Here is a 27,370-nt window from a genome sequence, read left to right as displayed (position 1 = left end):
AAAAATAACTAAAATGAATGGGTAAATGCCTGGGCATGGTGCACTATATCTAGTTTGAATGAAATATGCCACAAATTAACACTTATTCTTTTTACCAAAATCAGCATTAAGTAAGTAAGACTATACTATTATGTTTTGGTGTAATTTTGGATCATTCTTCAACTTCTGTTTTTCCCATAAAAATTACTTAAATGAGTGGGGAAAAAATCCTTGAGCAAAGTGAACTGTATCCAGTTTTATTTAAACAGGCCTCAAAATACAATTTAATTCAATTTTCACCAAAATTGTCGAATTATGCAAAGTGATACTTTTTAATTTTTGGTGTCATTTTTTGTCGATTCTTAATGCTCTGTTTTTTTCCATTAAAAACAACTGTTTTATTTAAATACACCTTAAATAAAAATAAAATAAAATGGTGCTGTTAGGTGTTAAGTTGGAATCCCAGTTTCTAATGAAATTCACCTTTTATATTTCAGTAAAATCGTCAAATTACATAAAGCTTTAATCTTATGTTTTGGTGTCATTTTGGACCATTCTTCAAACTGTTTTATTTTTTTTAAATATAACTCAAATAAGTGGGAAAATGATTAAGAATAATGGATTGCATCCAGGTTCATGCAGATATGTCACAAAAATCACTTTTTTCTGGTGATCTTCAATATGCACAGTGTGTTCAGACAAATTGTTTAACATTTAAAATACAATGTAACATTGTTATTTATTAATCTTTTATTTTACAGCATGGTGCTTTCAGTGAATTTTTTATTAATTTTTTTTTTTTTTTCACTGATTTTAGAGACACTTTACAGGTGAAGGTCAGCAGGACTCTCATGAGCTTCAGTGGTTCAGTGGTAGAATTGATGCTGCTGAGATCAGTAGGTTGCTGGTTTGAGTTCTGGTTCAGGTGCTGCTGTTTGATTGGCTGAAGTATCAGTGTGAAGATGGAACATCAGTTTCAATGGAAAGAACCATTTTAATGTTTCACTAAAATCGTCAAATTACATAAAGCTGTAATTTTATGATTTATTAAGATATGCCATCAAATCACGTTGTCAGGTGATGTAACATCTTGAATATGTACACCGTGTTCAGACAAATATTTAACTTTTAAAATACAATGTAACATTATTTAACATTTTACACAATTCAACCTTTGATTAATAGCATTGGTGTTCTTGGTGTTTGGTTCTTTTTTTTTTCTTTTTTTTTTTTACTGATTTTACAGACATATTAGTGATTAAAAAAATCAACCGATTCTCTCGTGAGCTTCAGTGGTTCAGTGGTAGAATTGATGCTGCTGAGATCAGTAGGTTGCTGGTTCAAGCCCTGGTTCAGGCAGTTCTGTTTAATTGGCTGCCTTTTTGTGATGGTCGAATGCCAGTTTTTCATTAAATACACTTTTTCCATATTTCACTAAAATCGTCAAATTACGTAAAGCTATAATCGTATATTTTGGTGTCATTTTGGACAATTTTTCAAACTGTTTTTTTTTATGAAATATAGCTCAAATGAGTGGGAAACATTAATGGGAATGATGGAATGTATTCAGATTTAGTCAGATATGCCACAAAAATCACTTTTCCTGGTGATCTTCAATATGCACAGTGTGCACAGACAAATTATTTAACATTTAAAATACAATGTAAAATTATTTAACATTTTACATTATTTATCATTTATTGAACAACATTGGTGATCTTGCTGTGTTTTTTTTAAGTTTAAAAAATATATATATTTTCACTGATTTTAGAGACTGGTGTTAAAGACGTCACTCAGCTCTGGTTCTTGTGAGCTTCAGTGGTTCAGTGGTAGAATCGATGCTTCTGAGATCAGTAGGTTGCTGGTTCTGGTGGTGCTGTTTAATTGGCTGCAGTTTCAGTTTAAAGTTGAGATCTAAGGTGTAGTTTGTTGTGGGTAGAAGTTGTTTCTCTCACAGTACAGTATTTAGCAAAAGTAGGATTACTTAGTTTAGTCAGACTCAGTGGATCAGGGATTAAGACTTTGCATTAAATGTAGTCAAGATCACTGAACAACTGGAGAATCTTGAAATCAGAGGTTGAAAAAACAAGGTTTTCTGTGATACTTTGGTTTTTCTTCTTGATGTTCACAAAAATAGTCTGAAATGAGTGTTTCATTGTTTGTGGAAAATCCTTCAGGAATTCTTAAAATGCTAAAAGAACTGAACCTGTTTTAGGGAGTTGTTTGTATTTAAAGTTGTGTTGATGCTGTTGGAGAATCTTCACACCTGAAAGTTCAGACTAAAGTCAGAATTAAGGTTCATGGGTTCCAGATGTTCAGGTTAGTTTTGGGTTCACTCTGACTGAGTTGAGTTGAGTTGAGCTCAGTAAAGAACATTGTGATGATCTGTCGTCTCCACCTACTGAATCTTCCTCTACTGAACACTGACTGATTTCCAACACGTCATGCTCTCAGTTTCTGCAGGTCGCTTTTCCAAACCATCATGATTCAGATGATCTAGAAGATCACTTCTTATAACTGGACCCAATAGTAGCACCTCTTTGGATTTCAGAGGTTTGAGCTGTGTGCCTGTTCTATAAGAAGAAGAAGAGTCTGAGGAACATGGTTTCAAGAGCGGTTCTTCTATAAAACCGCTTAAAAGTTTCCCTTTCCCCCATAACATGCAATCTAAAAGACAAATGCTTAAAAAGAAAGCTTCAGCAGAAGTCTGATTGGGCGGCTCAGTGGTTTGAGCTGCAGATCAATAACCAGTAGGTTCTTGGTTCAAACCCAGCTCAGGTCGGCAGGTTGAAGTTTTGCACGGCTATGTCCGAAATCGAAGGTCAAGTTTTAAAAAAAAAAGTATGGTAGGTGTGAGATCCTGTGGCTCAATGGTAGACGCTACGCCTCCCGGTCAGGAGGTCATCGGTTCAAGACCGATCAGGAACTCCAGATCACGGTTGAGGACAAGGTTCAGGAAGACCTGCGGGCAGACCCCGAGGACGAGGGGATGTCAGAGGGCGACCCAAGAACGGGGATGGAAATGGTCCGGGCTCCCCCCCCCCGGGGCCTCCGGAGAGAAGAAAGCAGGGGGTTATGGAGACGAAAACAAGAGTATTAGTACTTAGTTTTAAATGAAGTTCTATCACCTCCTCCTCTCCTCTCCTCTCCTTCTCACCACTCTACCTCCTTCCACCTTTTCTTCACTCCTCCTCCTCACTCTTCTTCTTGGCCTCCTCTCTGGCCATCCAGCTGTCTCCAGCTTCACCATCCAACCTCAACCCATCACCACCTGAGACCAGGCCAGATTTGAACCAGCAACCTCTTGATTACGAGGCGAGGCTTTTCTCACAAAGCCACCAAGTCTCACATGAGAGTAATGCTTTTTTTTTTGGGGGGTTTATCCTTTAATTAAGGGCGGGGGAGGGGGGGGGGGGAGAAAGAGAGTGAGCGGACCAGTAAGAGAGAGAGAGTGTGAGTGAGAGAGAGAGAGAGAGAGATTAGTTGACTGGAGAGTTGGGGAAATGGCAGACCTTATGGATTTAATCAACATCAGTATTTCCGTCACCTCTAACTTGAGACTTTGGTTTCAGATGCTCCTAAACACTCTATCGTGTATTATTTGAGGGAAAGTGAGAAGTTGACTTGACTCTAGAGAAGAAGTTGGAGAACCTGGTTTCTTGGACTTTTGGTTCTAAGTTGTTGAGCTTGTAGACTCTACCTTATGAGATATGATCAACATCAGTCTTTGAGACACCTGACACTTTAATTTCAGATGCTCCTAAACACTATCAAGTCTTAGTTGAGGGAAAGTGAGTAATTGACTTTAGTTGACTCTAGAGAAGAAGTTGGAGAGATTTTGGTTTCTTGGGGACAGAGTGAGTGAGTGGGTGAGCGAAAGAGAGAGAGAGAGAGATTTTTTTTGGACTTTTGATTTTTAGGTTGGGGCACTGGTAGACCTTATGGGTTTTGAAAACCATCAGTGTTTCAGTCACCTCTTCTTCAAAACACTTTAATTTTAAATGATCGTAAACACTCTCTCATAACTTGGTTGAAGGAAAGTGAGAAGTTGACTTGACTCTAGAGCAGAAGCTGGAGAGATTTTGGTTTCTTGGTTCTAAGTTGTTGAGCTGGTAGACTCTACCTGATGAGAAATGACCAACATCAGTCTTTCTGAAACTTGACACTTTTATTTCAGATGCTTCTAAACATTCTATTAAGTCTTGGCTGAGGGAAAGTTAGGAGCTGACTTGACTCTATAGGAGAAAGTATGGAGCTGGTTTCTTCAACTTTTGGTTCTAAGTTGTTAATCTAGCAGACTCTACCTTATAGGATATGACCAACATCAAAGTTTCAGTCACCTGATACTTTGATTTCAGATGCTCTATAACACTATCAAGTCTTGGTTGAGGAAAAGTGAGAAGTTGACTTGACTTTTGGTAGAGTGTGCCTTAGGGGTTTTGGTCAACATCAGTCTTTCAGTCTCCTCTAGCTCAAATGACTCTGGTGTCAGATGCCTCTAAACACTAGCATGTCTTAGTTGAGGAAAAGTGGGCAATTGATTATAATTGACTCTAAGAAAGAAGCTGGAGATCTGGTTTCTTGGACTTTTGGTTCTAAGTTGTTGAGCTGGTAGACTCCACCTTAAAGCTCTTGATCTCCATCAGTGTTTTAGTCTCCTCTAACTCAAGAGACACTTTAATTTCAGATGATCCTAAACACTCTATCAAGTCTTAGTTGAGGGAAAGTGAGTAATTGACTTTAGTTGACTCTAGAGAAGAAGCTGGAGAGATTTTGGTTTCTTGGGCGTTTGGTTCTCAGTAGTTGAGCTGGTAGGCTCTACCACCTGTAAGAGGAAGAGGAAGAGCATGTACTGAATGATTTATTGTGGTAGATGATCAGTGGATGAGTTGAATGGAGCTGAATGGAGATACAGTTCCTCACAGATACCCAACACTAACACATTTAGTTTAATGTAGATTTAGGTGCTACAAAGAGATCTTTGAGAACGATTCCACAGACGTGTTCACTCTTCTCTGTGAAGAACTGATGTAGCTGTAGGTTTTAATTCCAGATAAACAGAAGATCAAGTGATCAGTTGTTGGAAGCCCATCTAATTAACCAGTTGATTAGACTCAGGTGAGCTGCTGGTTGTTAGGAAAGCCACGCCCTGTGCAGATAAGATCAGCTCTCCTGCTGAAGAAGATCCACTTTTCCCACCAAACACCAGAGAAATTTACACATTAATTTAGGCTGGTCGTTTCTTTGCTTCCTTTGTTTAGCCAAAAACAGCTTTAGTTTAGTTTAACTAATACGATTCAAAATGAGCTCAGATCAAATTAATCTCAAGCATAATTCCTCAGAGATCTTTTGTTTTGGTAACAAAGATTCACTAATTTACCAAAAGTATTTACTCACCATCCAGATCACTGATCTCAGGTGTTCCTGAATCTCTTCCGTGTTCACAGGTGAATAAAAGCAGCGGCTCGTCCAACAACCAATGATTAAACCAAGCATTTTCAAAAGTCTGAGAGTGGATTTCAGAGGTTTGAGTTGTGTGTCTGTTGTATAAGAAGAAGCAGAGTGTGAAGAGCATGAATCCAAAGGTGTGTCTTCTATGAAACTGCTCATAGAATCATTTGTTGCAGCTTAGCTCTTTCTTTTATATCACAACATGCAATCTAAAAGACAAATGCTTAAAAAAAGCCCCAGCAGAAGTCTGACTCAGTGGCTCAGTGGTTTGAGCTGTATACCAGCAACCAGTAGGTTCTTGGTTCAAACCCAGCTCAGGTTTGCAGGTTGAAGTTTTGCACGGCTATGTCCGAAATTGAAGGTCAAGTTAAAAAAAAAAAAAGAGTGGTAGATGTGAGATCCTGTGGCTCAATGGTAGACGCGACGCCTCCCGGTCAGGAGGTCATTGGTTCAAGACCGATCAGGAACTCCAGATCACGGTTGAGGATAAGATTCAGGAAGACCCGCGGGCAGACCCCGACCCCAAGGTCGAGGGGATGTCAGAGGGCGACCCAAGAGCGGGGGTGGAAATGATCCGGGCTCCCCCCCGGGGCCTCCGGAGAGAAGAAATCAGGGGGTTATGGAGCTGAAAACAAGAGGTTCGACTTAGTTTTAAATGAATCTGTATATATTTAAAACTATCACCTCACTTTTTTCCTTCTTTTTGGAAGAACACCAAGAACTCCCTCTTCTTCACCCCTTTCTCCTCCTTGGCCTCCTCTCTGACCATCCAGCTGTCTCCAGCTTCACCATCCAACCTCAACCCATCACCACCTGAGACCAGGCCAGATTTGAACCAGCAACCTCTTGATTACAAGGCGAGGCTTTTCTCACAAAGCCACCAAGTCTCACACGAGAGTAATGCTTTTTTTTGGGGGTTTATCCATTAATTTAGGCCGGTGGATGGGGGGGGGGGGGGGGGGAGTGTGCGAATGAGCAAGCGAGAGAGAGAGAGAGAGAGAGAGAGATGTTGACTGCAGAAGAAGCTGGAGAGTTGGGGAACTGGTAGACCTTAGAGGTGTTTGATCAACATCAGTGTTTCAGTCACCTCGTCTTCATAAGACTTTGATTTCAGACGTTCCTAAACTCTCTATCATGTCTTAGTTGAGGTAAAGAGAGAAATTGCTCTAGAAAAGAAGTTGGAGAACTTGGTTTCTTTGACATTTGGTTCTAAGTTGTTGAGCTGGTAGACTCTACCTGATAAGATTTGACCAACATCAAGGACACCTGACTCTTTAATTTCAGATGATCCTAAACACTATCAGGTCTTAGTTGAGGGAAAGTGAGTAATTGACTTTAGTTGACTCTAGAGAAGAATCTGGAGAGATTTTGGTTTCTTGGGCGTTTGGTTCTCAGTAGTTGAGCTGGTAGACTCTAACACCTGTAAGAGGAAGAGGAAGAGCATGTACTGAATGATTTATTGTGGGAGATGATCAGTGGATGAGTTGAATGGAGCTGAATGGAGATACAGTTCCCCACAGATACCCAACACTAACACATTTAGTTTAATGTAGATTTAGGTGCTACAAAGAGATCTTTGAGAACGATTCCACAGACGTGTTCACTCTTCTCTGTGAAGAACTGATGTAGCTGTAGGTTTTTGTTCCAGATAAGCAGAATACCATCTGATTGGCCAGTTGATTAAACTAGTGGATTCAGGTGTGCTGCTGGTTTTTAGGAACGTAACCCTGAATGCACTCTTTATAGATAAGATCAGCTCGGCTGCTGAAGAAGATCCACTTTTCCACCAAACACCAGAGATATTATACATTATATTTTGGGCAAAATCTGGTCGGTTCTTGGCTCCCTTTGTTTGTATGGTCCAAATTTATCTCAGGATAAACAACTTTTTGAGATCAAATTAATCTCAATATAATTCCACAGATTTTTATTTTTATCACTATATTACTGAAGGTATTTACTCACCGTCTGAATCTCTGAACTCAGGTGTTTCTGAATCTCCTCGTGATCTACAGGTGAATAAATGCAGACGCTTCTATAAACACTAGTGAAAGATCGAGTCTCTCTCAGGAGATCAGTCAATTATAAAGATATACTATTAGCTCTTTGTGTAATTTTGGACTGTTCACCAAAACCTGCAATTCTTAAACAATTGCCCAACAACCAAACCTGAACCCACACAGACTCGAACCCACAACCTCCTGAATCCAAGGCAAAACCCTTCACCACTACACCACCAGAACTATCACACTGCTACTCTTTTATAGAGGGTTTATCATGAAGTTTGGCACAAGCTTAACTAATGAAAACACACTAATTTAGACAATATATTGCATGCTTCAATAGGCAATGCAATGAAATGTAGATTTAAGAATTACATTAATACTAGTGTAACCCAGTTTTCTATAAGCTTTGGTAACTATGTAGACTCTAGATCACTAGATCACCATCATCTACACTCCTCAGATACTTCTGCACTATTAACAGTGTTTCTGTGCGAGTGTGAGCTATCACTTTCTGAAGGAACTTTAGTGTTTTCCACACAGAAGAACTGAAACCAGTTTCACAGAGTCTTCCTGTTTACACGGTTCCTGTTCACATCAATCATCAGATTAACTCTCCTGATAACTCGAGCAGAACCACACGCCTCCAAACATACAAAACATACTGTTTAAACTGAATACTGAACATCATAGGACTGTTCAGTTCCATATTCAGACACACAACACATTTATATTTACACTTAAACTCTGTTTACACCCTTTTCATTTATTCAGATCTACCTGTACAGGTGTGCGTTTTTGTTTTTAGTAAATATTAGGCTTGTGTGTTGTTGTGCTGCTACCAGCATTACAGTTGTTAATTGAACCATCAAACCTGCACCAACAAAACTAGCATAGACCATCTAAGGGTACAGGAATTCAGGTGGGCAGGTGTACCAGTGTACAGGTAGACAAGTAAGTGGGTAGGTGTACAGGTGGGTGGTTGTACAGGTAGGCAAGTAAGCAGGTGTACAAAAAGGGCAAGTGTACAAGTGGTTAGATGTACAGGTAGGCAAGGGGGCAGGAGTACAGGTGGTTAAGGGGGAAAGTAGGCAGGTGTATAAGTGTACAGGTGTAGAGATTTGCAAGGATACACGTGGGCTGGTGTACAGATAGGCAAGTATGCAGGAGTGCAGGTATACAGGTGGGCAGGTGTACAAGGGGGCAGGAGTACAGATGGGCAGGTGTACAGATGGGCAAGTAGTCGGGTGTATAGGTAGGTAAGAGGACAGGTGTGCCAGTGTGTATAGGTGTACAGGTGGGCAGATACAGGTACTTTCACATCCAGTGGATCATTTGCTGACCCAGACGTCTGAAGTTCATACTGAAGTCTTTGTCTTTCTGTCTTTCTGTCTCTCTCTCTCTGTCTGTCTGTCTGCAGCGCTGGGCGCAGCGTACGGTACGGCGAAGAGCGGTACGGGGATCGCTGCCATGTCGGTGATGCGTCCAGAGCTGATCATGAAGTCCATCATCCCGGTGGTCATGGCCGGTATTATCGCCATCTATGGGCTGGTGGTGGCGGTGCTGATCGCCAACAGCACCACCAGTGATGTTACTCTGTATAAGTGAGTGAATCAGGCTCCACCCACTGTGGTTTAGCCCCGCCCACTACCTTTACAGCAGTATAAACCCGTCTCTCTCTCTGTAGGAGTTTCCTGCACTTGGGCGCTGGGCTGAGCGTGGGTCTGAGCGGGCTGGCCGCGGGATTCGCCATCGGGATCGTGGGCGACGCCGGGGTCCGCGGGACCGCCCAGCAGCCCCGACTCTTCGTCGGAATGATTCTCATCCTCATCTTCGCCGAAGTGCTGGGGCTGTACGGCCTCATCGTGGCCCTCATCCTCTCCACCAGGGGCTGAACCCCCCCGAGACCGGACCAGGAGAACCGGCTGGAACCCGGCGCTGCCACTAGAAAACCTCATAACTCCAAAGCAGGAAAGGGAAATATGCTCTGAACGTCTGATTATGCAGCATTTGATTTTAAGCTTTTCTATTGGACGATTAATAAGTGATGTAATGTTATGTTAGCAATGATGGACAACCAAAAAAAACTGTCGCAAGAAAACTTTGTATAATAATGCAAGTGTAGCACCAAGGGGGCGCTGTTGTATCAATAAATATTATGCTACACATAAAAAGCATTTATAGATCTTATTTTGTATTGTAATTTAACTACAAAATTTAGTTTCATTTTCTTCAGGCTGAACTGTAGGTAATGATCCTAAATTCGAACAAGTGTAAGTTAACATCAGATAATCTGCCATTTAAATACAAAATAACAGCCAATAGGAGCTTGCCTGTAAGATACAATCGCCTTAAAAAAATGCGTACTTACGTTAAGTTTTCTTACGACATCTACTTAAAAAAAAACTCCTTCAATTGGTAAACAATGGAACAAACAATCCAAACAAAAAGATTTCAGTATGTGACCTTAACGTTTCTGTCTCTCAGTTTAACATTTTAAATTTAACTTATTAAATTTAGCGTTAGCGCAGCTGCTAATCCTGGACTGTCTGTATTGAGAACCTATAGAGAGCCGATCCCTGTTTGAGATGGGGGCGGAGTCTTCCTGGGGAGGTGCTGAGGGGGTGGAGCAACTGGAGTTCAGTCTGTTCCAGAGTCAGATCTATAAAAACTGAACTAAAATTAAGTCTAATATCTCTCTCTCTCTCTCACTTCACACTTCTGTCACTCATCCTTCACATCATCCATCACTTCTATATTTGCCCCTTTTTCTTTTGATCCTTTGTTTTGATACTATTCTTTTGATTTCTTTTTTTAATTTCTTTTTATATATTTTTGGCTTTCACCTTTCCCCCTTTTCTTTTTTTTTTGCTTTTTTTTGATCATTTTTATTGATAGTTTATATTTTCCATTCCATTAATCTGTTTCGTTCCTTCTTTTCATCTTTTATCACTTCCACGTTTTTTTATCCTTTTTTAAAAATATATTTCACCTTCCTTTGATCATATATTGCCTTTCTTTTCATCTTCTCCTTTTTAAGAGCTTTCTATCTCTTTCCATCAATTTCTCTTTCTCAATCTCTCATTCTGTCTTTTTTTGACACTTCTGTCACTCATCCATCACTCAATCATTCTTCTTTCTTTTGATCTTGTTCTCTCACTTTTATATTTGGCCCTTTTTCTTTTGATCCTTTATGTTTTGATACTGACTGGTCTTTTAATCATTTTCTCCTTATTTGTTAAATCTTTTATATACTTGTTTATTTAATCTTCTTCCTTTTTTAGTTTTTATTTGTTCTCTTTTTTGTTCCTTCTTTTCATATTTTATCACTATCATTTCTTTAGGTCCATTTTTTCAATATGGTTTCACCTTCCTTTGATCGTGCATTGCCTTTTTTCATCTTTTCCCTTTTTAATGAGTTTTTTTTATCTCTCTCTCTCTCTCTCTCTCTGTGGCTGGAGGATTTCTCTCGCTCGTGTGTTTCTGATTGTGTGTGTGTGTGTGTGTGTGTTGGTAATGAATCTGATGATGATGATGATGTAAATGGAGTGTATCTCAGATCTGATCAGTCTGGGACTGAAATCGTTTGTTAAATGTATTTTTTTATTTTATTTATGAGCAGATTGAGATTGTTAATGGAAATATTGTATTATTATGCAGATTCTGATGAATATGAGTATAAAGGAATAAAGTGTTGTTAATCAGTTTATCTGCACTGTGGGCATTTAGCGGCGCCCCCTGCTGGTACGTGTGTGTGTGTAAACTGCTGACCCACAGCTCAGGGGTGTATCTGTGTGTGTGATGTTTTGATTGAATAAAGCTGAGTGTGTGTCTGTCTCACACACACATTACATTTACACAACCTGCCTGCAGTATTCTGTGTGTGTGTGTATGAATACTGTGTGTGTGTGTTTACACACTTCTAAATGAGTCTCAATCTCTCCTTTCTTTTATTTTTAACTTGAGCTCTTTTGTTTTGATCCTTTACATTTTGATACTAATTGATTTCCCCTCGTTTTGATCTTTTAGCCAATTTTAACTGTATTTTTTACTATTTTACACTTTATTTAGATTTTTGTATTTTTAACTCTTTCTATATTTTCATTCCTATTCCTAGTCAATCTCTCTTTCTCATTTCTTTTCTTTTTAACCTTTTCTATTAATCTGTTACTTTTTTATACTGATTGATTTTCCTTTTGGTCATTCCCCTTTGATCCTTTCCCCTCCTTTGTTTGATATTTTACCAAATTCTAACTATATTTGTTTGGACTACTTCTAACTTTTTTTTATCTTTTATTTTTTTTTTATCCCATTTATCTTTTTCACCTTTTTTTATTAATTAAAACTGTGTGTGTGTGTGTGTGTGTGTGTGTTTTCCTCAAAGGAAATCAGTATAAACAGTATGGTTCCCACTGGGGATTTTTTAATAATTATTTTATTACAAATATGATCAGCAGTGATTTTAATTTCACATTTAAATACAAATTAAAGCCAGAAATGAAATAAATCAAACAAATAAGTAAATAACATCAGCCATCCCTAATCATCAGTGTTTCCTGTGCTGGAGATACAAGGTTAATGTTGTTAGCAGTGCTCTGTATGCATATGTATATTCACATGCCATTCAATACATTTTTAATTTAACGGCATTGGTTATAAATTAGATATTTTTTTTTTTTAACAGAGTAATTTAGAAAAAAATAAATCTAAATTACAGTTTAAAGTTTCACTGCTTTATAAAGATCAATAAGGCAACAGATATGAACCTAAATGAGGCAGAGCTGTGATTGGCTGAGAGATTCGTTTAATTGCTGCTATAATTGGTCAAATTCTGAGTTCAATTCTTTTCTGTGGCCTAAATTTATATTTATATATTTCTGAGTTTTGAATTGAAAATATCTAAATTTATAAAATGATTAATGCTTTTTCTTAATATTTCATTTATGTTACTCTTTTGATTCTCTATTGATTTAATACCTCTCTTTTCTTTTGATTTATTTTTAAAGTTAACTCTTCCCGGGAACAGAGAATTTCTCCTCTGAGTTTTGGATGAGAGACATTAAAATATATGGATCTAATTTTTAATTTTATTTTATTTGGAAATTGTAAAAGCTTAAATTTCATCACCTCACACGTTCAAATAAAAAAAAGACTGTTGAATTTTTTTTTTTTTTTTTTTACGAATTATGCCATTAAATATATCAAATGTATTAAATTCAATGTGAATATATTTCAAATATAAAAATTTGACCTTTACCCCAGTCAGAGGTTGTGTGGAGCGCAGCCCTCTGATTGGTGTATCTGCAGTGGGGGCAGTCTCAGTTCTGAGTGCAGGGCTCTGATTGGTGTATCTGCAGTGGGGGGCGGTCTCAGTTCTGAGTGCTGGCCTCTGATTGGTGTATCTGCAGTGGGGGCAGTCTCAGTCCTGAGTGCAGGGCTCTGATTGGTGTATCTGCAGTGGGGGCAGTCTCAGTCCTGAGTGCAGGGCTCTGATTGGTGTATCTGCAGTGGGGGGCGGTCTCAGTTCTGAGTGCTGGCCTCTGATTGGTGTATCTGCAGTGGGGGCAGTCTCAGTCCTGAGTGCAGGGCTCTGATTGGTGTATCTGCAGTGGGGGCGGTCTCAGTCCTGAGTGCAGGGCTCTGATTGGTGTATCTGCAGTGGGGGCGGTCTCAGTCCTGAGTGCAGGGCTCTGATTAGTGTATCTGCAGTGGGGGCGGTCTCAGTCCTGAGTGCAGGGCTCTGATTGGTGAATCTGCAGTGGGGGCGGTCTCAGTCCTGAGTGCAGGGCTCTGATTGGTGAATCTGCAGTGGGGGCGGTCTCAGTCCTGAGTGCAGGGCTCTGATTGGTGAATCTGCAGTGGGGGCGGTCTCAGTCCTGAGTGCAGGGCTCTGATTGGTGTATCTGCAGTGGGGGGCGGTCTCAGTCCTGAGTGCTGGCCTCTGATTGGTGTATCTGCAGTGGGGGGCGGTCTCAGTCCTGAGTGCTGGCCTCTGATTGGTGTATCTGCAGTGGGGGGGCGTCAGTCCTGTAGGCGGGTCAGTACTGACTCTGCTATTGCTCTGAGTGAACTGTAGGTGGCGCTCTCTGGAAACGCCTGCAGGAAATCCCGACCTTCCTCTATACTCTCTGCTAACAGAGGATCCAACGGAACAGAACCTACAGAGAGAGAGAGAGAGATACAGAGAGAGAGAGAATCGGGCAATGTATCGTGATAATATCGTATCGTGAGATGCTCTGTGATTCACACCTGTAATCATAATTAAATCTGATTTTTAAAGACCATTAAATCCACCCGATTCAACTCACCTAAAAACTCTGAACCCGTCAGCTTCGCCAGCTCCTCCCCTCCTCCCTTAGAGAATATACTGCTGCACTCCTGCACACACACACACACGTCAAGTCAAAGAGTATATTAATATAAGGCTTGTGTTGTGTACAGTAGTAAAGTTGTAGTAAAGTGGTATTAGTGAATATAGTAACTCTATTGTAGTAGAGAAGTGGGCGGAGCTTCTTCTGGTCATGGTGAACATAAGGCTTGTGTTGTGTACAGTAGTAAAGTTGTAGTAAAGTGGTATTAGTGAATATAGTAACTCTGTATTGTAGTAGAGAAGTGGGCGGGGCTTCTGGTGTGAGTGGGTGGGCGTGTCTTACGGAGCAGTGTGGACACACGAAGCCGCTCATGTTCTCTATGATTCCCAGAATCTTCACTCCCGTCTTCTTACAGAATGTTATCTCCCTCCTCACATCTCCTATAGACACCGCCTACACACACACACACACACACACACACACACACACACACACACACACACACACACACACAGACGTTTAAGAACTCAAGCAGCACCGCTGTCATTTTGAAGCATTTTCATCTATCATCAAATTCTGAGACAATATAAAGAACATATATTACAAACTGAAAAATGTGTGTGTGTGTGTGTGTGTGTGTGTGTGTGGGAGAGTGTGTGTGTGTGTGTGGGAGAGTGTGTGTGGGAGAGAGAGAGTGTGTGTGTGTGCACCTGTGGTGTGGTCACCAGCACCGCTCCGTCCACTCTGTGTTTGCGGAGGTTCTCCAGGACGGCCAGGTGTTCATCAGATGTTCCAGGGGGCGTGTCCACCAGCAGCACGTCTAACTCCCCCCACGCCACATCACGCACAAACTGACCAATCAGAGCTGAGATATGGAAGCCCAGAGATAGATCAGAATGAGCTACAACAAACACTAATTGTCCAAAAGTTTGTGGACACCCCTTATAATAAATGCTGCATTCAAATACATTAACGTCTGGTTCACACTGCACGACTGATCAATCAATCAATTAATCAATAAGCCTTTATTTCCACAATGTAGCCGAACATTTACAAAATAAAGGAGCTGAAAACTAAAGTTTAAATTATAAAAAAAAGCAACAATATAAGATTTAATTAAGAAGAAATTAAATAATTCAGATTAAAAGAATATGCAGACAGGCTAAAATGTAAAGCCATAAAACAAAGAGATAAATAATTAGAATAACAAATATAAATAATAATAATAAGTTAAAATTAAAAAGAAGAAATAAATGAAATAAAAAGGTAAAAGGCCAAAAGTAAAACCAGTAATACAATAAATAAAAGGATGCAATTAATAAAAGGTAAAACATAAAATTAGATCATTAAAAAAAACAAAATATTTAAAATAAATAAACTAAAACAGTTAGAGGCTGTCTGAAGGTGGTTAAAAGATATTAAAAGTTAAAAATGGTTAAGTGACTCCAGTGATCTAAGTTGTGGAGGTTCCTGTAGTGAATTTCAGCTCACTGGTGCTCCTGTAGCTAAAAGCAGATTTTCCCAGTTCACTAAAAAACTCTAGGAAACTGACAGCGACACAGGCTCACAAATTACACGTCTTTTCACCGTTGGGAAATGACTGACTGACCTGGCAGCTCTACAGAAACATTTCTTGTTTATCACAAGAAAACGCCAGAACTAAACACATATGAGAACTAGCGACGCCATGCAGTGAATCTCTACAGAGGAGAACACGCACTTAAAGTGAGTTTAACATGAACGGGTTTATATGAAGCAACTAAACAAAATCTGATCAGTTTAATACTGAAATATGTACTTATGTCCCCAACACAGATTATAAACCAGTCCAGTTATAAACCTTTTAAACTCTTTAAACCTTTAGTGCTCTGCCTGCATCTCCAGCATCAGATCACCAACAAGCCAATCAGCTCACAGCAGCAACAATGCTAACGTCTTTACAGTGCAAAATTTCTTTGCTTTTTTAGTAAAATATTTTATTCTACTTTCAAAAAGTAAAGAAACACTCAGAATAAGTCATTAGTTTCTATTTTTAACCTTTACGTTTTTAGTTTTATCTTCATTCACACCCATTTATAGAGGACTCACTCGTGAGCTCCCTCTAGTGTTTAATAGTGACTTACTGATATAACAGGGAAAGAGAAAGAGGTCAGACTCTCTATAAAGGTATTGCATCAGTCTCTTTGCATTTGATCCTATTGGCTGTAGGTAGCCGCTGATCTCGACTCCTAGTCGATGACTGGATCAGATATTAAACCTGCTAGATATTTGCTTTTTTTTTGTATTTGATCAACAAAAAACGGTCTGTGACTAAAAAACAGGCTAAAGTACTGGCTCCGTGCCGAATGTAGGCATGTGCTACAGAGGTATAAAGCTCCTAGGAGGTTCAGTCAATTTAAGGTGGATTTAAGGTGGACCCACCAGTCTTTTTGGGTCCTCTCCAGACCACAGCCTCACTGGGGTCGTCCAGCAGGAAGCCGATGGACATCAGAGCGAGGCGCTGCTGGGGGTCCGCGTACACCGGGACCCACCCGGAGTCACACTGATGGACCTCCTGCTGGGACACGCCCAGCATCCGCGGGATACTGGGACCACACAGATCCACGTCCAGGATCCCCACCTGATACAGAACACACCTTTACACACCTTTATAGAGCAAATAACTTAATACTTACAGATATTCACAACATATTAAATAAACACAACTAATAATATCCAGATCCTGTGTGTACTGGTGCTGTCGACATAAAACCAAGTTACCCTTTTTTCTAGATTTTTTATTTTCTGGTCTGATTCATACCCACACATCCACTCACAGTGATAAAATATTATGATGAAAGAATTATGTGTTAATGTGTGTTTGTGTGTGTGCGGTAGTGTGCATATGGTAGTGAGTGTTTTAGTGAGTGTGTGTTAGTGAATGTGTGTTAGTGAATGTGTGTTAGTGAATGTGTGTTAGTGAGTGTGTGTGTGTTAGTGGGTGAACGGTAGCGTGTGTACAGTAATGAGTGTAAGTAAGTGTGGTAGTGTCTGTTACTGTGTGTTAGTGAGTGTGTTAGTGAGTGTGTGTCAGTGAGTGTGTGTTAGTGAGTGTGTGTTAGTGAATGTGTGTTAGTGAATGTGTGTTAGTGAATGTGTGTTAGTGAATGTGTGTTAGTGAGTGTGTGTTAGTGAGTGTGTGTTAGTGAATGTGTGTTAGTGAATGTGTGTTAGTGAATGTGTGTTAGTGAGTGTGTTAGTGAGTGTGTGTCAGTGAGTGTGTGTCAGTGAGTGTGTGTTAGTGGGTGTGTGTTAGTGGGTGTGTGTTAGTGGGTGTGTGTTAGTGGGTGTGTGTTAGTGGGTGTGTGTTAGTGGGTGTGTGTGTTAGTGAGTGTGTGTTAGTGAGTGTGTGTTAGTGGGTGTGTGTTAGTGGGTGTGTGTGTGTTAGTGGGTGTGTGTTAGTGGGTGTGTGTTAGTGAGTGTGTGTTAGTGGGTGTGTGTTAGAGGGTGTGTGTTAGTGGGTGTGTGTTAGTGAGTGTGTGTTAGTGGGTGTGTGTTAGTGGGTGTGTGTTACTGTGTGTTAGTGAGTGTGTTAGTGGGTGTGTGTTAGTGGGTGTGTGTTAGTGGGTGTGTGTTAGTGGGTGTGTGTTAGTGGGTGTGTGTTAGTGGGTGTACAGTAGTGTGTGTGTGGCAGTGAGTGTATGTTGTGTGTGTATGTTAGTGTGTGAGTGGGGTAGTGAGTGTATGTTGTGTGTGTATGTTAGTGTGTGTGTGGCAGTGAGTGTATGTTGTGTGTGTATGTTAGTGTGTGAGTGGGGTAGTGAGTGTATGTTGTGTGTGTATGTTAGTGTGTGAGTGGGGTAGTGAGTGTATGTTGTGTGTGTATGTTAGTGTGTGTGTGGCAGTGAGTGTATGTTGTGTGTGTATGTTAGTGTGTGAGTGGGGTAGTGAGTGTATGTTGTGTGTGTATGTTAGTGTGTGAGTGGGGTAGTGAGTGTATGTTGTGTGTGTATGTTAGTGTGTGAGTGGGGTAGTGAGTGTTAGCGTGTGTGTGTGTGTGTGTGTACCTTCTTTCCTGCGTGCTGTAGAGCGAGTGCCAGTTCTGTAGTGATGGTGCTCTTACCCACTCCACCCTTACCCGACAGAACCAGAACCACCCGACCCACCGCCCTCAGATTCCCCTCCTCTACAGAGAGAGAGAGAGAGAGAGAGAGAGAGAGAGAGAGGTTTGGAGATTGGATTATTAAAGGTGTAGTTAAAGGAGAACTCTGTACTGATAATAACATAGACATATATATACATAGACTCCACGTAGTCTGCCTCCTGGCGCAGGCTGCTACGATATGTGTATATTTATGTATATATATGTCTATGTTATTATCAGTACAGTGATGGCGGTGCTCGGAGCTGAAGCTAGAGTTATTATAGGATGTAAACAGTGGTGTTTAATAAGCTTCTTCTGCACTTTTTAAGTTATTAATATTTCGTTTTAAATGTCAGGGCTCTCCAGATTCTAGTAAGGAGGTGTGGAGCTACTTTGAGCTGGATAACGGTGTAAAAAGTGATTTATCAGGGTAAATTATGCTCCGTATCTCCCAGTCTGAAGGGTGTTTGTTGGGTAAATTGTTAAAATTTCTGGATCTCTGAACACTGTGGGAGAACGGAGGTGTGCTCTTCATCAAAGATAAGAACTTTTTATTATGTTTTACTACAACAAAAGTACATTTTACCCAGAGTTCTCCTTTAACTACACACTTAAACACTTGACTATACACTTAACTCCACATTATGCACACTTAACAACAGTTACACACATAACTAGACTATACACTTAACTATACAGTTACACACTTGACTATAACCTTAACTACACACTTAACTACACATTTTGCACACTTATACACTTAACTACACAGTTACACACATAACTACAAACTACAGCTAAGTAACCAAATGTTTATATAGAGCTATATGAAGTTATATAGAGTTGTATACAAGTACATGGAGTTGTATAGAGTTATATACAGTTGTATAGAGTGATATGGAGTTATGCACAGTTGTAGAGAATTACATGGAGTTGTATAGAGCTATATACAGTTATATGGAGTTGTATAGAGCTATATACAGTTATATGGAGTTGTATAGAGCTATGTACAGTTATATGGAGTTGTATAGAGCTATATACAGTTATATGGAGTTGTATAGAGCTATATACAGTTATATGGAGTTGTATAGAGCTATGTACAGTTATATGGAGTTGTATAGAGCTATGTACAGTTATGAACTGCTCATATATAAGCTTATCAGCGGAGTTATAACAGATATTTCTGTAAAAATTAGCAGATAAACACCTACCGCTGCTTTCCTCCATCACTTCCGTCCTGCAGCGCAAACCACAGTCACGAGGACAAAATACACCAATCAGCTCGATGAACCAGTCCACAAGCTCCGCCCCAACCAGTTTAAACCAATCACATGCCATCTCTTCCGGGATATAAGGCTGTATTGGCTGTACAGGCAATACTATTCTAGTGACACGGTTTTCTTCAAAATAAAAGTCTCAAATGAAACGCTATGGACTACTTTGAGAAAATATATAAATTTTAAAACTAATTAAAAACTGATAAAAATGATAATCCCATAAAATAATGTAGATAAAAAAATAAAGGTAATTTAATCATAAATAAATTGTACTAAAACTAGTGTTGCTGGGTTATGCAGTTTTGTGGCGACACTTTATTAAATATACTGAGTCAGGAGACATAATTCTTTAAAAAGGTAGCATTATTGAGAAAAATACATAAAATATATTTATTTTAGCCACTTGTAGAATGTTTTACACTAGTCGAACAGACAAAATATGTAGAATTCATATGTGAATCTATTGAGTCTTTATGGTACATCCTGTAAATTCACACTCCCAGACACTCCTCACAGTTAACTTAAATACAATATTTGTACGGGATACGGAGAGTTTTTACTGAACTGGGAAAATCTGCTTTTAGCTACAGAACAGCCGCAGTGAGCTGGAATTATTCACTACAGGAAACACTAAAACTCACTAAATCTCACTAGAGTCACTAAATCATTTTAAACTATTAGTCTCTAACTACCTTCAGACAGCCTGTAACTGTTTTAGTTTTTCTTTTAACTTTTTATTTATTTTAATTATTTTGTCTTTTTATTCATCTAATTTTGTTTTACCTTTTAGCCGTTTTATTTCATTCTTTTATATTTTTTAATACTTTTTAAAATTATTATTATTTATTTTACTTTTTTATAAACTTGGTGTTATTTTAGTCCTATATTTCTTTTATTGTGTTTATATTTTATTATTCAAATTATTTATATCTTTGTTTTATTACTTTTTACATTTTAGCCTGTCTGCATATGTTTTATTCTGAATTATTTTATTTCTTCTTAAATAAATCTTATATTGTTTGCTTGTTTTTATAATTGAAACATATCCCTGATAGCAGACTACTCCGATCCGGATCCGTTTTACCTCCGGCAGATCCGCGCTACAGTCAGGTCTGTTTAGTGGATCTGGTCCGGCTTCACTCCGGGTTCGGGTTATGATTGTGACTCACGTTCAGATCCGTTTTACTGACGGTAAATCCGCATAACAGTCCGTCTCATTTCACGCCTTCCATATGACTTCGGCACGGAGTCAGATACCAGATGTGAGTTCAGTGTCAGTTCAGTGTCGTTTTGCGGATCCGGGCCGCATCGGCGGAGCGGCACAGGAGCGGGAGAAATTCAAACTCAGCGCGAGGACCAACTGACATCTGCTGAATCTGCGCTTCAGGTGAGATAACTAGCTAACTAGCTATCAGCGTCATTTAATTACATTTATTGCTCATTTTTAATCTTGTATATGCTAAAGTTGATTTATCACGTGTATGTTGGATAATATCAATTGTTTTTTTGTGTATTTAATGTTAATTGTTGTCAATTTGTAGGCAAAATTGACAAAAAGCTTCAGTTAACGATACCAGTTAGTTATGCTAGTATTAGCTAGTATAACTAGCTAAGCTAACCAGGCTAACTAGCTGAAATAAACGCTGTTAACTCATTTTGCTCGAGTAACACACCTTTTTTTTATTAAAATAAACAACTTTAGTTATTCTTAGAACCTTAAATAGTTGTGTTTGGGCTTAATTATAATAAAGCTCGTCAGACGTTTTCCTGCTCCACCTTAAATCGTGCAGCAATGGCTTACTGACATTGACATATTTAAGCACTGTTTAAGGTGGAGTGGGAAATACAAAGAAGCTGGCCAAAAGTAAAAAAAAAAAAAAAGAAAAAAAAGTAATTATACATTTTATAATTTGTTATAAACACAACTAAGTTACTGTCAATAAAAATATGAGGCTGCATTTAACTTATTATTTTCCAGCATAAACTTTTCCATTCCACCTTAAATTTATTCTCACGTCGTGGCGCACGAAGGAGCTGGCCAGTGTCCATATCAGCAAAATGTGAATCTTTAGAATAATAATTGGGTAATATTTGCTAGCCTAAATCAGCATATGTGTAGTAATATATTAAACAATATCTGTTCTGATTTCAACTTAAAAACACCTGTTCAAAGTTACTACAATATATTAATTATATGCATTTGCTTAGTAGGGCTGCTGAGGGCTGGGGACCTGAGATAAGGTGAGATACAATTATTTTAGCTAATAAAATGTATGTTTACAGGTTGGATCCACCTAATGCATTTTATGTTTAATATTATGGTAGTCTTGTTTGTTATACAACATATATTATGTTAATAGTTTATTATATATTTTGCCTGCTGCATCAAAGACCAATTCTATAAATGACCATTTAAGGAAAATGTCATAATTGCCAGCACCATTACCCAATGAAGTTCATGTTTATTATTAAGCAGAAAATTTGCATTCTGTATCAGAGGCCAATTCTATAAATAAATATATGCAATAACAGTATGATCCTAAAAAACACGTTTTGAGCCGAACTTGCCTTAAAGGGCCTCTGTGCCCTCTACTGCTTTGTAGTGTAGTAATTTTCAGAAGTGCTAAATATGTGACAACAAAGCTTTGAACATGGATCTTTCTTGTATAGGTTGCTGCAACAGTGATTAATAGTTAGGTTTACAAAACTTATTGCCTCATTTAGTTTAGTTTGTTCATTATTTGCAAATAAGTTTTTGGATAACTCAATCTGGATACATAAAGTCTGATGCAAATCTGATGTATGGTAAGTTAAAGTTCAGCCTTTATTTTAAAAAAGAAAATGCTTAACTTACAATACTGAATGTAATTTTGTTTTGTTTGTTTTTTAGGTGTAATCATTTACCCATCAAATCACCTAACAAGGTAATTAATTCTATTTTCCAGCAGTTCTGTAATTAATTTTGACTTTAAGTCTGTTGATACACGTTTGATTTGATATGTTTGCTCTTAATGTAGCATTTATCCACTTTCTTATTTTAATTGTTTGTTGTGCCACTGCACTAAAAACTTTAAGGGACACTGTAAGATTTTCTTGATTAATTTATATACATTTTAAAGAAGTAAATTTACAACCATAAAAATTAGTGTTCCACTCCATTGAGCTGTAATATACAGAATAAAAGTCCTCTCATGTCTGATCTGGGCTCCACTGTGTTAAAACAAGGCTATGTAAGTATTTGCGTGCCCTGCTATCAGAACTTTCTCAGCCTCGTTTCAACACCGTGGAGGTCAGATCAGACATGAGAGGAATATTATTCAGTGTATTACACCTCAATGGAGTGAAACAGTGATTTTGAAGTTCAGAATAGCTTTTAAGTTTGTGTTTTGTTTTCTAAGTCGTATTTTTGAGAACTTTGCAAGTTCTCTCACTTATAAATCATTGAGGGGTCTGAAATTTTCATCTTTGGTGCATGTCCACCGTGAGAGACATAATAAAAATCCGGAAATCACAATTTATGATTTTTTTAAAATAATTTATTTAATTTACAACTTTCTCAGCAGGATTTGGTATCCGCAAAATGGTTCGAGGTCCTCAGCCCTCGCCTCCCCCAGCACAGAGGAAAACTACCAAGGGCGGTACTCTCATTATAGGAGATTCAATTGTTAGACATTTAAAAGTATCTAAGAGTAATGGCACAATTTCATGTCTTCCAGATGCTTGCATGCTGGTAGTCGGCAAGCGGCTCCCTGGGGCGCATTGCCAAAGCAGGAACCCCGGCACCATCGCCCTCCATGTGGGGATGAGCTTTCGGGAGCGACCGGCCCCATTCCACAGAGACAGGCTTCTCTCTGTGAACATCGAGGCGGTGCTACGCTGAGACTGACTGTCTCTACCCAGTCACACCAGCCAAGTAGGTTTGTTTGCTGGTATTTCTGCTTGTACTATTTGTATGTCAATTCTTCATAATAGTGTAAATAAAACACGTTATCAAAATAGCTGGAAAATCTGTTAACAACTCCATTAGAATTAATACAAACTCGTCTGTCCTCCTGAGTTACAGCAACAACCACATTAAATCGGGGCTGTTAAATATAAGATCGCTGGCACCTAAATCAGTTACTGTAGGTTAAATTATCATTGACAATGCACTCTCTATGAGACATGGGTTAAAACTGATGGATATTTAGCTCTAAATGAGTCCACTCCCCCCAGGTTCTAGCTATTTCATCTACCCATGCAGGACTGGTCAGGGTGGTGGTGTAGTCGTCAGTTATAGGAATAAATCAAAATACAGAGTTTGAAGCTAAGTCATTTGAACTGTTTAACCTTATAGTCGCAGGCCCATCTACTGCCACCAAAACCCAACATTCATTCCTGCTGATAACTATGTACCGTCCTCCAGGACCATATGCAAAATTCACTAAGAAATTCAGTATATTTTTTAGCTGCAGTAGCTCTCAACTCTGACAGAGTTATCATTGTTGGTGACTTTAATATCTATTTTGAAAAGAAACAGGGCCCACTGAGAATAGCATTTAAATCAATTTTGGATGCATTAGCCTTCAATGAGAATGTAATGGGCCCACCTACTGATGTACTGACTCAACTTTTTTTTCATTTGGTGATCGTTTTGGCTATGTTGCAGCCAGGGGAATGCATTTTTGCAGAAAACCTGCTTTTTCATAAAATTTTTGAAATCTAATGTCTTTTACTCTCACGTCATTCATACTCTCTGGACGCATTTTGCACTCTCTGGACATGTTCATGGCAAAAATGTTCACACACCTACAAATTGCTCTTAAATCATTATACATCAATATTGTTTTGCTTTTTTTCATAAATCAGGATTTTAACCATTTAAATAACTGTTTAATAATTTTATACAGTAATTACAGTGAGATAAAAAAAAATGTGTTTTCAATGGAAGTCAATGGGGCATTTTTGGCCACAAAGGTGTTCAGAGGGAGTATTTGACACTACATAAAAAAAATTCTACCAATGCCCCATACATCTAATATTTATTATATGAGAAATAGTACAACTTTTGTGGGGGTTTTTAATGAATAATTAATCATGAATGTAATTAAACTGTCAATTAAAGGGTTAAAATCCTGGAATGTATTAAATATTTGATCATTTTGATCAGGGCTGGATTTGATTAAGTGATTTATGAAAAAATAGCAAAAAAAAATGTATATGAGTATTTTATTGCTGATTTTGTGCATGTACATTTTTGGCAACAAAGGTGTCCAGAGGGTGCAAAATTTAAATCTGGCACTACGTAAAAAAATAATAATGCAATCAAATCAATTTTGTTGCTAATCTTTTACATGTCCAAGACTCTAATAGTCACCAATGCCTCATTTGTCTGCTGTTTGTTTTGTGGAAAATAATTTTTGTGTTTTTTTTTTTGTTTTGTTTTTTTTGCCAAAATACAACAATAGTTAAAATATTTAAACTGTCATTTAAAGGGTTAAAATCCTGAAAATTATTTAATGTTTGGTAGTTTTGGGTAGAACGGAAGTTGATTAAGTGATTTTATGAAAAAAAAAAAGTTTATTTATGTAAAAAAAATATATATATATTGATGTATAATGATTTAAGAGCATTTTTTAGGTGCTTGTACATTTTTACCACAAACGTGTCCAGAGGGTGCAAAATTTGAAGGGGGCTTGAGGGTTAACCTGAACATTTATCACCTGGCCGCTTTATTAGCAAAAACACAATTACAACTGCAACAACAAATGCATTTATCAAAAACCGCTGACTTATATTCTACAGGTGCTGGTCAACGAATTAGAATAATTTGAAATAGTGCAATCATGAAATTCTTTGAATGCATTTTTTGTGCAGAAAGCAAATCAGGTGTTCACCGCACCTGTCCTACTCTTTAGACTAATCACAGAACTCGTTACCTGGAAAAAAAATTGCTCAGCTGAGCTTTCCAAAAGGCCCATTTAGGCCATTTAACTGTGACACTGTTGTTTTATTGAATTAGAATAATGGAGAAACTGTTTCATTGAATTAGAATAATTTTTATTATAATTACAATCATCACTTTCTCAGTATTTTGTGGCTGCCCCCTTGGCTTGTATGACTGCCTGAAGTCTCCGCGGCATCGATTTGACCAGCTTGTCGCAAGTTTCCGCACTCACAGCTTCCCAGGCAGTGGCGATGTTCTGCTTCAGGTGGTCCAGCGTAGTAGGCTTTCTGTCGCGAATTTTCCGCTTGACGATGGCCCAAAGGTTTTCAATGACATTGAGGTCAGGCGAGTTGGCCGGCCATGCCAAAACTTCAAGCTGTTTTTTAGTGAACCAATCTTTGGTCGACTTTGCCGCATGAGCCGGTGCAAGATCCTGTTGAAATATGAAGTCTTCTTCGCCGAACTGTTCCTCAACAGTCGGAATCAGGAACGTTTCCAGAACATCTTGATATACGGCAGCATTGACAGTCTTCTTGAGGAAGCAGAGTTTCCCTACACCTCGAGCGGACATGCATCCCCAGACCATAACGCTCTGGGGAAACTTGACGGATCTTTTCACACACTCGTGGTTGTAGGTTTCGCCACCACGACGCCAGACACGAGGACCTTGGTCACCGAAGGAGATGCAGAAGCGTGATTCGTCACTGAAGACCACTTTCTGCCAGTCTTCAGCAGTCCACTCGCTGTGTTCTTTGGCCCACTTCAGCCGTTTCTCCATTTGTTTCTTGTTCAGCATCGGTTTTACTGCTGGAACGCGAGATTTGAAGCCGAGTTTGCGCAGACGACGGTAAGTGGTTGATCTGGAGACGTCAGCGCCGGTCTGCTTGTTCCACAAGTCGGTGAGCTCGGAAGTGGACTTGAACCGGTTGCTGACTGCGATCTTTCTCAGCTGCTTGTTGTCGCGAGCAGAAGTTTTTCGGACGCCGGAACAGTTGGTGCGCTTGCTGCAGTTTTTCTTGAGAGCTTTGCAGACGGAAGACTGGCTGATGCCGAGCTGCTCAGCAATTTTAGTTTGGGTCAAGCCTTGTTGGCGAAGGGCTTGAATTTGAGCCACTATTCCGGTTGAGAGGTCGCGCTGCTTACCCATGATTGATTTTACAACTTAGAAATTCTACTCAACCCTGACTTTATACTGCACAGTGAACACTCTTCACAGAAATCAAAAATTCGAGCATTTATTCTAATTCAATGAAACGGTTTCTCCATTATTCTAATTCAATAAAACAACAGTGTCACAGTTAAATGGCCTAAATGGGCCTTTTGGAAAGCTCAGCTGAGCAAATTTTTTTCCAGGTAACGAGTTCTGTGATTAGTCTAACGAGTAGGACAGGTGCGGTGAACACCTGATTTGCTTTCTGCACAAAAAATGCATTCAAAGAATTTCATGATTGCACTATTTCAAATTATTCTAATTCGTTGACCAGCACCTGTATTGTAAATAAAATACAATATAATTTTAAGTACGAGTTAACAAAGTTCTTAGCCTTACAAAGCTTTTGGGAAATGCACCCCAAAGCTATAAGTGCACTTTTTATTTATCTTTCTTTTAATTTTGGGTGCATAATTCCAGTAAAATGGTAATTATTTATTATGTGAAATGGTATAAATGAAAATTAGCTAGCCCCTATTAAATACAGCTGTGACATTTATATATCTTTTAGAAATTTGGTCAAATGAAAAACACTTGTCATTTTAGTACGCTATATTCATTTCTAGCCACTTCTTTTCTGCTGTTTCTGAAATAAAATATTTTCTTATTTTGTCTTTTTTATAGGCTGCACTGTAGTGGTGTTAAGTGTCCAAGAATGCTCTCATCAGTGGAGGCACAGCTGGCTGCAAAAAACGTCTGTGTCTGCATGTTTATATTATGTGAATTAAAAATGGTTTTATTATTAAAATAATTGTATTAATGCCTGTTGATTTATAAATTGTTTAATTGAAATCAAAATTTATTTAAGTAGCTTAATTAAGTATTGCATTTATAAGTGATGGTATTTTATTTTAATTAGCTTAAGTATTGCATTTATAAGTGATGGTATTTTATTTTAATTAGCTTAAGTATTGCATTTATAAGTGATGGTATTTTATTGTAATTAGCTTAAGTATTGCATTTATAAGTGATGGTATTTTATTGAATTAGCTTAATTAATATTGCATTTATAAGTGATGATATTTTATATAATTAGCTTAATTAAGTATTGCATTTATAAGTGATGGTATTTTATTTTAATTAGCTTAAG

The 27,370-nt window shown here is 38.5% G+C and overlaps 2 protein-coding genes and 1 long non-coding RNA gene across 5 annotated transcripts in view; 2 read left to right on the top strand and 1 right to left on the bottom strand.

Annotated features, from left to right (window-relative positions):
* Positions 1–11,281, top strand: part of atp6v0cb (ATPase H+ transporting V0 subunit cb) — a 19,693-nt gene extending 8,412 nt beyond the window's left edge. Inside the window, exons 2-3 of the mRNA XM_022685598.2 lie at positions 8,854–9,037; positions 9,121–11,281. Of these exons, the coding sequence (XP_022541319.1) occupies positions 8,854–9,037; positions 9,121–9,328 (392 nt within the window). The 3' untranslated portion in view covers positions 9,329–11,281. The remainder of the gene's footprint in view (positions 1–8,853; positions 9,038–9,120) is intronic.
* A 550-nt stretch (positions 11,282–11,831) lies between these two features.
* nubp2 (nucleotide binding protein 2 (MinD homolog, E. coli)) lies at positions 11,832–17,929 on the bottom strand. Its single transcript, XM_049480322.1, has 6 exons — positions 17,791–17,929; positions 16,166–16,364; positions 14,455–14,609; positions 14,087–14,197; positions 13,742–13,811; positions 11,832–13,591 (listed from the first exon to the last, which is right to left on the bottom strand). The coding sequence occupies exons 2-6, from the start codon at positions 16,317–16,319 to the stop codon at positions 13,455–13,457; spliced, it is 627 nt and encodes a 208-aa protein (XP_049336279.1). The 5' UTR covers positions 16,320–16,364; positions 17,791–17,929; the 3' UTR covers positions 11,832–13,454.
* A 2,257-nt stretch (positions 17,930–20,186) lies between these two features.
* Positions 20,187–27,036, top strand: LOC125802394 (uncharacterized). Of its 3 annotated transcripts, none has more exons than XR_007439513.1 (5): positions 20,187–20,531; positions 21,356–21,385; positions 22,035–22,068; positions 22,708–23,057; positions 26,905–27,036. It is a non-coding gene; the product is annotated as an uncharacterized LOC125802394 (long non-coding RNA). The 3 variants fall into 3 exon arrangements; XR_007439511.1 differs by having other exon boundaries at positions 22,705–23,057; XR_007439512.1 differs by having other exon boundaries at positions 22,705–23,061.
* Positions 27,037–27,370: the final 334 nt, after the last annotated feature.

Source organism: Astyanax mexicanus, chromosome 6, assembly GCF_023375975.1.
Source record: "Astyanax mexicanus isolate ESR-SI-001 chromosome 6, AstMex3_surface, whole genome shotgun sequence".
Lineage (NCBI taxonomy): Eukaryota > Metazoa > Chordata > Actinopteri > Characiformes > Acestrorhamphidae > Astyanax > Astyanax mexicanus.
Note: the sequence above shows the minus strand (reverse complement) of the source record. Positions and strands in the feature narration are given on the sequence as shown.

What these genes read in the sequence shown, in the direction of transcription:
- nubp2 (XM_049480322.1), bottom strand. Translation starts at nt 16,319, where the DNA reads ATGCTGGGCGTGTCCCAGCAGGAGGTCCATCAGTGTGACTCCGGGTGG. An exon ending in TGCTGGTGACCACACCACAG is followed by an intron (nt 14,198 to 14,454) that starts GTGCACACACAC and finishes GTGTGTGTGTAG; the next exon opens with GCGGTGTCTATAGGAGATGT. An exon ending in TCGTGTGTCCACACTGCTCC is followed by an intron (nt 13,812 to 14,086) that starts GTAAGACACGCC and finishes GTGTGTGTGCAG; the next exon opens with GAGTGCAGCAGTATATTCTC.